We start from the raw sequence: 12,871 nt of genomic DNA on the forward strand, positions 1-12,871 counted from the left end.
CGAATAACCAAAAGCTAGTAAACCATTCAGTACTTTTTCTCACCACTCCTCTGTAACTGCCCCCAAAACATACACATACTTCCAGGAGAGCATTTCATACACTTTCGTACTGACGCACTGCCCTTCTTACTGTGAACGGGGACAATGCCTTCGTCGCCTGGAGGCAGGGAGAAGATGAAAAAACAGCCTCACTGCAGCTTATACTCACCATGTTCAATGGCATTTACACGCCTGTTGGTTATCTTAATAGCTTCATCCAAAGTAACAAAGGACGTCTAAAATAGAAGACAAATTAAAAATGTAAACACGAAGTCATCCTAATCGTGTCCTGTTCACTTGACTCCACACAGATAGCACTTGGAGAGAACATTTAGAAACCAAGACTTTCAACATGCTTAAAAGTGCTTCTAACATTTCCAGAGAGCTAATACTACTTCCACACTATATCTCATTCTGCAGCCTCACCTGAAGTTACAAGAGGGAGTTATACACTACTAGGCACAAAGGGGAGAAAATGTTTTGATGCATAGGCCATGTTACATTTATATTTAAATCACGTAAGAACCGGGGCCTCCCCGGTGGCGCAGTGGTTGAGTGCTGGGTTGTGAAGCTGCCGGCGACCTCTGCGGCGCCGGTTCGATCCCCGGCTGCTCCCCGGCCACCTGAGGAGGGTCCCACATGGCGCGCAGACCTCTCCTGCCACCCGCTGCTCCCCTCAGCAGTGTACTTCGGTCCTTCTGCCTGCTCTGCTCCCCGCTCTGGCTCTGGTGAATTCTCTCACCCTCCCGCGCTTCTGACTGTACCCAGTGCATGTATAAACAAAACAAACAAACAAATAAATAAATAAAACATGCCTCTATTAAAAAAAAAAAAAAACATTTTTAAATCACGTAAGAACCATTGCTGTTCTCACCTAGCAAAAAGTGAGAAAATACTAAACCACTGCAAATGTTTTGTTAGTAATAAAAAGTAGAGACAATGATACAGAAACCACCGTTTCAGAAATCAAAAGTATCTTTGACTTGCTTCACATAGGTATGGCAGAGCAGTACACGCTGACTCAAATCTGAATCTCCCCCCCTCACCGATTAGAAATTAAACCACAAGAGGTGAGCTCTTTGGCTGCTTACCTGCAGTGAAGCTAGTTCCACCAGTAGTTCCACTGCTTTGGCATAATTCCTCTTTAATTTAGCCAACTGCTCCCCACCTCTGGCTAAACCAGTCAGTTCATAACCTGAAAGAACCAGTCAGACAACATTTGTAATTAAAAAGGAAATGATCCCATATTAATCCCCAAAAGATGATAAGTTAGAATAATGGCAAACATGGAAAAACAAATTCAGGAGCCCCTGTTACGTGTAAACAGAGTGCTCATTCCATTCCTTAATGTAGGGCATGCTGCCGAGAAAAGTTTTGCACAAGGATGCTTTTCTAAATATAACTATAGGAGAAGCTTTTAACTTCATTTCACCAGCTTGCTGGATTAACCAGTGCACCCCCTTCCCTTTGTAGATGATATTGCCTGATGCCCACAGTAGTGACTCTCAGTTAATAGGTGACTCTCTATAACGCTTAACTTCTGTATTTAAACTGCACAACTATTCTATGTGAACCAACAGGTGCACAGAAAGAACACTGTTGTTCCTGTTTTTAAAAATGTTCATTACTGGGGGCCTCCCTGGTGGCGCAGTGGGTTGAGCACCACGCTGTGAAGCTGTCTGCAGCCTCTGCAGCACCGGTTCAATTCCCAGCCGGCCAGGGAGATTCCCACATGGCGGGGCAGACCTCTCCTTCCTTGCCTGCTGCTACCCTCAGCAGTGCATTTTGGTCCTTCTGCCTGTTCTGCTCCCTGCTCTCTCTCTGGTGAATCCTCTCACCCTCCCGCATCTCTGGCCTGTACCCCAGTTCTTATATAAATAAATCTTTTTTTAAAAAAAATGTTCCTTACTGAATCCTGGTTCAACTAAAAGGAAAAGACAGCATCAGATGAGGTTTCCTGCTTCCCTCCTGGGAGGCACTAGACCCAGTGCATGCCCTTACTTGGGAGGAAACAAGAGCACCTCTTGGGCATCAGAGACAAGCACTAACTGTTCCAGAAGGGAAACTGAGGAAATTCAACTCTATACACCCAGTGGTTGGAGTGAGATATTTAGAGACTGCAAACAGGTGGGGAACTTGCTGAGCAACCTCCGGAGCTGTGCAATGTGTTAAGAGGGCAGCCCTGGGGAGGGGAGAGCAGAGGAGCATGGAGGCACGCCCTGACTGAGGGGAGACAGGAGAATTATGTATAACCCACAAGCTATGTAAAGGAAAAGACTAACAGATTTGACCAAATACGAATTAAGAAACCACTTGCTTTAAAAGGTAAGCGAAAGACTTGAAGATTTTTTTTTTTAAGACTTATTTAGTTATTTATACAAGCACTGGGTACAGTCAGAAGTGCGGGAGGGTGAGAGAATTCACCAGAGCCAGAGTGGAGAGCAGAACAGGCAGAGTGACGAAGTACACTGCTGAGGGGAGCAGCGGGCGGCCAGAGAGGTCTGCACGCCATGTGGGACCCTCGCCAGCGGCCGGGGATCAAACCGGCGCCGCAGAGGCTGCAGGCAGCTTCGTAGCTCAGCGCTCAACTGCTGCGCCACCAGGGGAGGCCCTAGACTTGAAGATATTTTTAGCATTTTACCCACCAACAAGAATATATACATAAATTCTAGAAAATGAAAAATTGTTCATCATCATTTATTGTCAGGGAAATACAAATCAAAACTACAATAAGAGCCTCCCCAGTGGCGCAGTGGGTTGAGCACAGCGCTGTGAAGCTGTCCGCTGCAGTGCAGGTTCGATTCTCAGCCGGCCAGGGAATTACCCACATGGCGCAGCAGACCTCTCCTGTCTCGCCTGCTGCTCCCCTCAGCAGTGTGTTTCAGTCAGTCTGCCTGTTCTGTTCCCCGCTCTGTCTCTGGTGAATCCTCTCACCCTTCCGCACCTCTGGCCTGTACCCCAGTTCTTGTATAAATAAATAAACCTTTAAAAAAAAATTAAAAAAAAAAGTTTAAAAAAAAAAACAAACCACAATAAGATACCAACTCACACCTGTGGAAATGGCCCATGTCAAAAAGACCAGAAACAATTTTTGGTGAGGATGCAGAGAACAAAAATCCTTACACTATTGGTGAGAATATAGACTGATCCAGCCTTGATGGAAAAAAGTATGGAGATTTCTCAAAATATTAAATGGATCTGCTCTAGAAATTCTATGCCTAGGTATCTCCCTGAAGAATGAAAAAATACTGATTCCAAGGGACATACACATTCTTGTGTTCACAGCATAACATAACAGCCGAGTTATGGAAATAAGTGTCTGAAGACAATGAGTGTAGTAGGAAGATGTGCTATATATACACAATGGACTACTACTGAGAAGGGGGTAGGGGTAAGCCAAATAAGCTAAAAGGGAAAAGACTATTACTGGATGGCTTCACCTTTATGTGGAACATAGAGAAATAAAACCAAGCCAATAACAAATCCTCAACATCTAACTAGTAGCAAGGCTACAAGAAGGGGAGACAAAGCGGGCAGGACCTGCGGCACAATGGACTGTGGTGGACTAGGGTGCCTTGGAGGAAGTGCGTGGTGTGGTAACATACAACTGAGGGGTATGATCCCTGGGTCTATAAACCATGTGCAATGTTGAAAAGCACTGATACCTCAACTGAAAAATAAGTTGATTGCTCTGGTAAGACTCAAAGATGTTACTACCCAAGAAATGTTGTCAAATTAGGAAAAGGTGAGACAATTACAAAAACCTTGAGGTTACAAAAACTTAGGGAAATTCAGCATTCAGACTGCATCAGAGTATAGATCTCACTCTACTTCATAGAGACCCAAACTAGAAATTACGAACAATGCTTCACAGGTATGGTTTACACAGAAAGACAACACAGAATTCTAATGAATGGATTCATTCTCAAAGAAAAACCTTAATTTTTTAAAAGGACAAATGACTGTACATTAATATATTTCTAGGTTGAAATATTTTAAGACATGCACAATGTTTTAACACCTTTTTGCAATTGACTACCCTCTGACTGTATCATATTCGAAGGCTTCTAATATTGAAACCACTGAACTCTAAAGTCTATTAAGCATCATTTTTCAGAACTAGGTTTGTTTAAAGAAAAATCAGGAGATCTCAGAGGTAAACACTAACACAAAAGTTTTATACTTACTGTCTGTGCCCTCATGGTAATGTTCAAATACTGGTAAAGTAACACCTGTTACACAGAGAAACATATACAGATTCATACACATGTCCTTAAGGTACTTGTTTCTTAGTCATTATTTCCTAGATTTCTTTTTCAGTAAATACTCAAAGGTGAAGAGACTGTCTAGCATTATAACTGATGAATAAATTTAGGAACTTGCTTTCAGTGTTGATTCCTATTCAAAAGTTATATCATCCTGAGTAATAAGGAAACTGGTTGTTAACAATACTTTTCTTTCATTCTTTAGTGAAGTATACTTAATATACAAAAATTGCACATATTTAACATATACATTTTGATGAGTTTAGATACGTGCATTATATATAGCATCACCACAATCAAGATAATAAACTACACCTGGCAAAAGATTTCTTGTACCTGCTTTCCTGTGTGTGTATGTGTTAAGAACTACCCCTTAATAACAAGATTTTTAAGTGCACAACAGTGGACTGTTAGCTATAGGCACAATATTGTACAGCAGATCTCTAGAACTCACTCATATTGTATTACTAACTTCATATGCACTGACCACCACATTTCCCTCCCCCCAGGACCTAGTGACCCAGCCCGCAAGTTACAAATTTTAACATGTAAAGCCAATCAATTTATTCTAAGTAGAAGAGACAAATTAGTACATTAAATTCTTGCTGTATAAACAGGTTAATTTAAAAACGTACTCTTTTCTGCCCCAAGTGTTCTAAAGGGTTTAAAGGTTACCTGCTACATTATCTTTCTTTGCTCGTATCTTCACCTGGGCTTTGTTTACATTTTGGATAACTGTGGTACTGCAGGAAAATAAAACACCTTATTTAGAGGAGATTTTGGAATGAGAAACCTACAGGGATCCTACTAGATAAGTTCAACAAGAGTAAGGTAACACAATCAAGTGTTTTAATGAATTATCTTTTCCCAGAAAAGGAGATGAATCACTGCTGCCTGAAGAGGGCCTCAGAGAGCAAAGAGTGAGCAACATGCAAAGCATTAGCCATGAGAACAAAGAATGATTTTTAAATACATGGACTGCCTGAATTTTCAGTCAGATATGGTATACGGATATTACTTTAGGGATTTTTGTTCTGTTAATATAATTTGGTGAAAAAAGTCCAAGTTTGCTGTCCAATTGTCTAAGTAATTGTTCAATTACTTGATAAAGCAGTAACAAAACATTATGCTTTATAAAGCATACATTGATGATGATGAAAAGTCCTAAATTTGTGCCTTGTATACAACCAATTCCATTCTCATAATTCTATTTTTTTTTTTAAGATTTATTTATTTATGCATACAAGAGCTGGAGTACAGGCCAGAGGCGAGGGGGCGGGGGGGTGAGAGGATTCACCAGAGACAGAGTGGGGAATAGAACAGGCAGATTGACCAAAATACACTGCTGAGGGGAGCAGCGGGCGAGACAGGAGAGGTCTGCTGCGCCATGTGGGTTGCTCCCTGGCCGGCCGGGGATCGAACTCATGCTACAGAGGCTATGGACAGCTTCATAGGTTGCATCTTAATGCCTTGCGCCACCAGGCGGCCCCCCATAATTCTATCTTAAGGAAATAATAGAAACAAAAATATATATCCATGAAGATGTTCAAGGCACCTTTTTCAGTATTCTAAAATCTGAAAATCAACCCAAAGACCTACCATTAGGACAAAAAGTTAATAAAGTATGGTGGTACATCTAGCCAAAGATTACGCAGCCATGTGAAATCAAGAAAAATGTTTATGATACCATGTTAAATCAAAGGGGACTATAAAATATCATGTATCCTGTGCCTGCAACTGTGTAGCAGATACATGTGATGGTAATAAGGACAGTAGTAGTCTTAGGTGATGGGGTTAAAAGTATTCTTCCTTATTATTACTACATCATTTGCCTTTAATGCTTATGTATTTTTAAATTAAAAATTGATTTAAAAGAAATTGTGAACATGAAAGCACTTTCTTTACTTTTTCAAAACCCCCATTTAGACTTCTTACCTAAAGTCCCCTGCTGTGAACTTGGCCTCAGCCAGTGAAAAAGCAGCTTCTCTCATCACTTCACCCATCAACATTTTAGTCTGGAAAATCATAAACCAACAGCAGATTCAATCAGGATTTTTACAAGGAAGAACCACAACATAATTATGTTCCTTTAATAACTATCAGTATTTTAAGTCAGGTGTGCATGTAAATAATTTTTTGATAATAATAAAACAAAATAAAAATTTCCAATTTTGCTTGAACAGTTTTGGTTATGATCACTAATAAAGGTCCAAAACTACTGAGTCTTATAGTTAAAACATTGGAGTAAACACAGTAAGAAATAGGAAAAATGAATCTTTACTGAAGAACTTGTCTTATTCCTGAGTGAGTTCATGCCAATTTGCTCAAATTAATGTCTTTAATTCACTGCAGTTCAGTCAAAATCCTAAAGCGTAGTGATTCGAAAATACATCAAAAATACTTAATGTTTGAAGCTATGCAATCTTTTTTTTTAAGAAAAACAGGGACAAGTATAGGGTAGGAATTATCTTACCAAATATTGAAAATGAAAATGTACAGCTTATAATAAGGAAATACATCTAGTATTGGAACAAATGAATCAATAAAGTGGATTAGGGAGTTCGGAAACAGCCTCAAGGTATATGGGAATTTAGTAGAGACCACGTACAAAATGACAAAGCTAAATCCCTACCCTTTTTACCATACCCCCTTACATCACATCAAAAGAAAAGATCAAGCAAAATAAAATTCATAAATATTAAAGATAGAGGGTCCTTTCTAGCTAAATAAAAATAACAAGAGAAAATATAGATTATTTTCCTAATTTTGTTAGCCCTTTCTAAAGAATTGTGTGTAACCCACAAGCTATGTAAAAGAAAAGACAAACAGATTTGACCAAACAAGAATTAAGATGTCATTCTTTTAAGTTAAAAGGTAAGCAAAAGACTTGGAGAAAATTATTTTTAGCATTTTATCCACCAACTAGAATATAGATATATAGAACTTCTAGAAAAAATAAGAGATATTCACCAAAAAGTCAAATTGCAAATAAACATAAAAATATTCTCAACTTCATAAATTATCTGAAGTAATACAAATTAAAATAAGAGTTCAGCTCAATAGATTAGTAACAAACAACAAAAAAAGATTAATATCCAGTTATGATTAATTTTTTAAATAGGTCCTCATCATTTGTTAGGAACACAAATTAATAAAACAAGTGAAGGGCAATTTGGCAGTTATCTAAAAATTAACCTAAAATTTTTTAGGTTATCTAGAAATTTAAATGAATATATCCTCAAAGTTCTAAGATCCTTTTCCAGAGAAATGCTAGCATCACACACATAAGGATTTAAAAGTTCTGACCCTCCCCAAAACAGTAAAACTAAATAGTCATCAATAGAAAAATGATTAAATGTCATTATCCAGGCAATAAAGTACCACACAGTTATTACAAAGAATGGGACCGCTCTGAATGTATTGAAAAAGAAAGATGCCTGTACTGCCACACGCGAGGGAAGGGGAGAAAGAGGCAGGAAATGCTACAGAATTTTACTTAAATACAAATGTACATACACATACATATACTACATATATACACACATACATATCTGGAAACATAAATATATCAATATATTGACATTTTAATATGTTAATATACATACAAGTTTCATATATTATGTACAAAATAACTATATTTGTTACTAAAAACATCTGCCTATTTAGTAAGCACATGATACTCTTAGTAAATGCTGCACAAAAGCAGTCCTTGGGTACTTTGGCAGGATGTATCCTCAGCCAAAAAGTAAAAATGAAGACTAAAAGGCTATAAACTGAAGTGTCAAGAACAAATCCTCTGAGAAATGAGAGGGTAACTGGAAGAAGGGAGTGCAAGCTATGGAAAAGAACTTTTGCTTTTTTTTTTTTTGAATATACTCCTGTAGTCTCCAATCATTTATCCAAAAAGCATTCAATTAAAAAAAACCATTATATGCCAGCAGTGTCCTGGGCATAGGAAATATAGTGCTAAGAAGGCAAAGTCCCAGCTCTCATGGTACTTACATTCTCTAGTAGGGAAATACAAACAAGTAAATATCATGCAGCGGTATGAGAATGATAAAGATGTGACAGAAATAAACATGGTGGTTACTTCAGGTAGCTGATCAGGGATGACCATGCTAAAGACACCAGAGGGCCAGAGGAGGCCAGTGTAAGTTGGTCTGAGGAAAGAGCATTTCAAGCAGAAGAAACAGCTAATTCCAAGGCCCTAGAGAAGATATTAGGAAGAAGGCTCCAAATGAGGTCAGAGAGGAAGGCAGGGGTCAGATCAGATCTACCAAGGCTTTAGGGCAGGGGAAGGAGTTGGGATTTTATTAAATGAACTATCTGAAACTCATTTCACTTACAATGGCACCTTTATCTTTGAAAAAAAATTAATTAAAATAATTCAAAGAAAAATTAAAATGTCACGGGTCATGATGGATTTTCCTTCGGTAATTCTAAAGTAAACACTGTTCTAAACCAAGTTCCTTTTACCTCTATTATCTTCTTTAGAATTTGTCGAAATCGAAGAGTTAAGGCATCAGATTTTTTCTTCAGGAGGTTTCGACCCGTCTGTGCTCCTTTTAATCTAGCCTTCATGATGGTCTGGGCCCTATATAAAGAAAAGGTGAAGATATTATTCTCATTACTTAAAGGAAATAAAAATACCTCTCTAAAGTGTTGAAATGATGTTTTATTCTTTGATGTAACAATAAAATATGTAACCTTTGTAGTTGACAGGTTGAATCGGTTTCTCAATACTACAGATTTCCAACCTCTGTGTTACGTAAGTGAAACATTTATTTATTTAAAACAATTCTTTAACCAATATCTGCAGTATTATTAAATCATAATAAAATTATCAGGAACCCTATTTTATGATGCCAGGATATCAAATACTTATTTGATTTGTAGGTTAAAACATTACCTGTGTCTTCAGTTTCTAAAAATAGAGATGCACTAAGAATTAAAAAAAAAAAAGCTGGGCCTCTCTGGGGGTTCAGTGCCATACCGTGAAGCTGTCTACAGCCTCTGCAGTGAGGGTTCGATCCCCGGCCGGCCAGGGAGAAACCCACAGGGCACAACAGACCTCTCCTGTCTCACCCGCTGCTCCCCTCAGCAGTGTATTTCGTCAGTCTGCCTGTTCTGTTCCCTGCTCTGTCTCTGGTGAGTCCTCTCACCCTCCCACACATCTGGCCTGTACCCCGGTTCTTGTATAAATTAATAAATTTAAAAAAAAAACATTTTGGAAAGTTGAAGCGTATCTTTTTTTTTTTAAGATTTATTTATTTATACCCTAATACCACTTATTTGCAAATAACTCTAGATAACAAATGAAATAAACATACTCCTGAGAAACAAGATACTGAAGTCGCCTCACCTCATTTCAATCTTTGTCAATCAGAAACCCAAATATCAAAGTCAAGAAAACAATAGCAGAAAATGATATTTCTGTTCTTGCTGCCATGTGCCAACTAAAATGTAATAATGGGGAAGGGGGGTGTGCAATACAATTCAACAATAGGTGGTACAACATAGATACTTAGTATTCTGTTCACAGGGGTGTAATTTCATGTGACTAGTGTTATAACCAACCACAAACAACACATATTAGTGTTCTTTTTGGCTAAATTCTTAAATTCTTAGATCCACTGAAATCTTTTACCATAAGGTTAAGGTTACTGAGACAATTTCATTGCTGGGACTTTAAATATTATCTTAAATGGAAAATGACGGTCAAAAGAATGAGACAACTCTCCCATAATCACATGAGTGAAGAGGCAGGCCAGGACCTGAGCAAGATTTCTGAATCCCGTGAGTTGTGCAAACCTGGGACCACTGAACTCCAACCACATGTCACACTGCCTCCCCTACAGATTATAACTGCATCAGGAGAAAAGAACTGTTCAAATCTTCTCTTTTTGGAAAAAAATTAGTGGCACTGACTGGCTTTATAGGGAAGCCGAACCAAGTGGAGCTGGTCCTGTTTCCAGCCTGAACAAGAGTCATCCACCACATGTGTACACTTAACACACTGTAATGCTGACAGTAACCATCAGAATTTGGACTCAATGTACTAGATAAAATTTCAGTCAAATCCTAGTACTGCAAATTCCAACAAGTTAGAGTAAAAAGGTATGAGTCAGTCGACAAAATTCAGTTTACCATGGTAATTTTAATGTCCTCCTAGGTACTGACATCTCTATGAAATTGACAAATGTCAACTCTTGTGACTGAACAATAGGGAGTGACTTGCCCAAGGGCTTACAGCCAGGAGGTAGTTGAAACTGGATCTGACTGACTTCTATTGATTCCAAGTCCTCCTCTTTTACTTCCACCCTAAACTTGCTCCCTCTGGTGCCTAAGTGGGTGAAATCCCATTTTCACAGATTAACACTGTAAGGCAGAATTGTCTGAAACGGAAGTTGCCAGTGTGTTTTCTTTAAAAACTTGTCATTTTACGAAATTCAGAGCTGTTCAGCCCTCCAAAGCTTTGATCTTCATCTAATAGGATGATGCCTTTGTTTCCAGCTGAATCAAAGACATCTGACTACATGACAAATGAGCAGCTTCTATTGCCTTGGGAAAAAATATTAGAGAAGCTGTTACTTCCTGCACCTGATTTTTCTCTTAATCAGCAAGCTGAGTGCTCTCAAAGGCAATTTCACCTTCACAAATCTATCCTTCTTATTTAAGTCCAAAAAAGTGTATTTTCACCTGTCTCAAAAAAAAAAAATTAACATTCTTACTATCAAGGATAAACACACAGCCAGACACTAGCAAATGTAAGTAATTGCCCTAACAAAGTAAGGACAGGGCCATCCAACAGGTGGTGGATAGAAAAATTAGTAAGTCATCAGGTGGTGGGTAGAAACAAAAAATTCTATTAGCCCTGTACTTTCTCAGGCAGGCATTTTAATGGGGCCTGGGATCATCTTAGAAACCCTAGCCTTACAGTGCTAGAAGTCATGCCAGAGTTTGGTGGTCCCTCGTTGCAAAGGTTTGCACAGAGTCCGTATCAGTAAGTGCAAGTTCTGCAGTTCTCATTCTGACTTAGCCATGATCCTTTATTTCCCAAGCATTGCCTTTCTCCTCAAATCACTCCCACCTCCATCCTAGTGATAACTATTAGAAAGTTTGAAGGAAGGTTAGGGGGAAAAAAAACAACAAAAACCTCCATTTCATTAACAGATGTAGCCACACAGGAGGAGGCAGAAATCTAGGTTTAGGATTAGATTATAATTCTCATATTCAGATTATCTAAGAAATGATCAAGATAAGGGGGGGGGGGGAACCAGAACAGTTCCAAAGAGAAAGCACAAGCAAAAGATCTCAATGTTACAGTGAAAAAATGGCTTTCTGGCCCTCACTGAAAAAAGAGGAAGAAGGAAGACAGAGCAAATAAAAACCACCTTTAATTTCCACAAGTGGTGAGGCACAGTTGAGAAAATTTCAGTTTTCTTTACAAACTAGCCACACACCTAGGGCACTATGCTACTTTCCCTGCCAAACAATTGAGGCTAAAAGAGAAAGGCACCCCACAACTAAGCAGATTCCAAGGCATGGGTCACTCAAGGAACATTCTTTGCAGACCTTTTATGAATTACTAATCAAGACACACATCCTGGAGAGAGCTCACAGTCCGGTGAGAAGGGTATGTAAACAAATACCCACTTTACAATTAACGGAGGTTGGACAAAATACAGTGGTGATAGAGCAAAGGGACTGCCTCATAAACTGGTATGTTTCCACCACAGGTGACATTTCATTGGATCTTGGGAAATGAATCAGGGGATCCTAGATCGAATCTAACAACCAAGCCAGGAAGATTCAATTCAATCCCCAATAGGGTTTATAGGTCTCTTCTCCCTCCTCTGAGCACTTCTCCTTTGTCCGTCTTCCCACTAAAACGTGAGTCCGATGAAGACAGGACTGGCGATCGTTCATACTTATATAAACCCAGTGTCAGGCCTACTTAAAGGCGTGTACAATGAATGGCTCGATTAAAAAGTCAGGGGACAAGCACAAAAGCCAGAAGGCCGAGAGCCTGTTCTTATGGACTCGGATCGCGCTGCTCCAAACTGGCTCACTCAGAGGAATGTGAGGGGCCGTCAAGGAGCCTTGCCTCGGACTCACCAAGAGGCTGGGGAGAGCTTAGGCTTGGCCCACGACAAATGGACTTAAACGCTGCGGGTCCAGGCTACGGGGGGCCGCAGCTCCAGGCAGGCGCTCCTGGACGAGTGTTGCGGGCACCATTCTTTTACTTACATTCGGGAGGGAAAGATCTCAATTCGGTCCTTGCCCGACATTCTGACAGCGGTGGTTCGGCTCGGGTTCCCCGCCCGGCAGTCGTGGCTGCTGCAAACCCCGGCACTCGATCGTCCCCCACCGGAGTCAGCTGGTCTGATCACTTGACCAGCCTCGCGTTGCTAAGCGGCAGCCGGCGTCAGCACTCTTTACTTCCGCTTCCTGTTGGCCAGAGGTGGGGGAGGGCCGGGGAGGAGAGGAGGCCGGCGATGCCCGGATGTGGAGGCGCGCGCACCACAGACCCGCCCCTCACTTCCGGTTCTCCCCCTAGCCCCGCC

At 40.0% G+C, this 12,871-nt stretch overlaps 1 protein-coding gene across 3 annotated transcripts in view; it reads right to left on the bottom strand.

Annotated features, from left to right (window-relative positions):
- The window catches only part of ATP6V1D (ATPase H+ transporting V1 subunit D), a 28,238-nt gene that overhangs the window by 14,939 nt on the left and 428 nt on the right, over positions 1-12,871 (bottom strand). For 2 of the 3 annotated variants that reach the window (XR_008550213.1, XM_054691180.1), the window contains exons 2-8: positions 12,555-12,755; positions 8,781-8,898; positions 6,240-6,319; positions 4,980-5,047; positions 4,227-4,271; positions 1,131-1,234; positions 209-275 (exon numbers count right to left, since the gene is read on the bottom strand). Coding sequence is in view for 2 of the 3 variants with exons in the window: in XM_054691180.1 (XP_054547155.1) it covers positions 209-275; positions 1,131-1,234; positions 4,227-4,271; positions 4,980-5,047; positions 6,240-6,319; positions 8,781-8,898; positions 12,555-12,595 (523 nt within the window). In the remaining variant the exon portion in view is untranslated. Of the gene's footprint in view, positions 1-208; positions 276-1,130; positions 1,235-4,226; positions 4,272-4,979; positions 5,048-6,239; positions 6,320-8,780; positions 8,899-12,422; positions 12,529-12,554; positions 12,756-12,871 lie in introns of those variants that run through there. The other variant, XM_054691181.1, reaches the window with a different exon arrangement.

Source organism: Talpa occidentalis, unplaced genomic scaffold (genome assembly GCF_014898055.3).
Source record: "Talpa occidentalis isolate TD23 unplaced genomic scaffold, MPIMG_talOcc4v2.1 talOcc4.11, whole genome shotgun sequence".
NCBI lineage: Eukaryota > Metazoa > Chordata > Mammalia > Eulipotyphla > Talpidae > Talpa > Talpa occidentalis.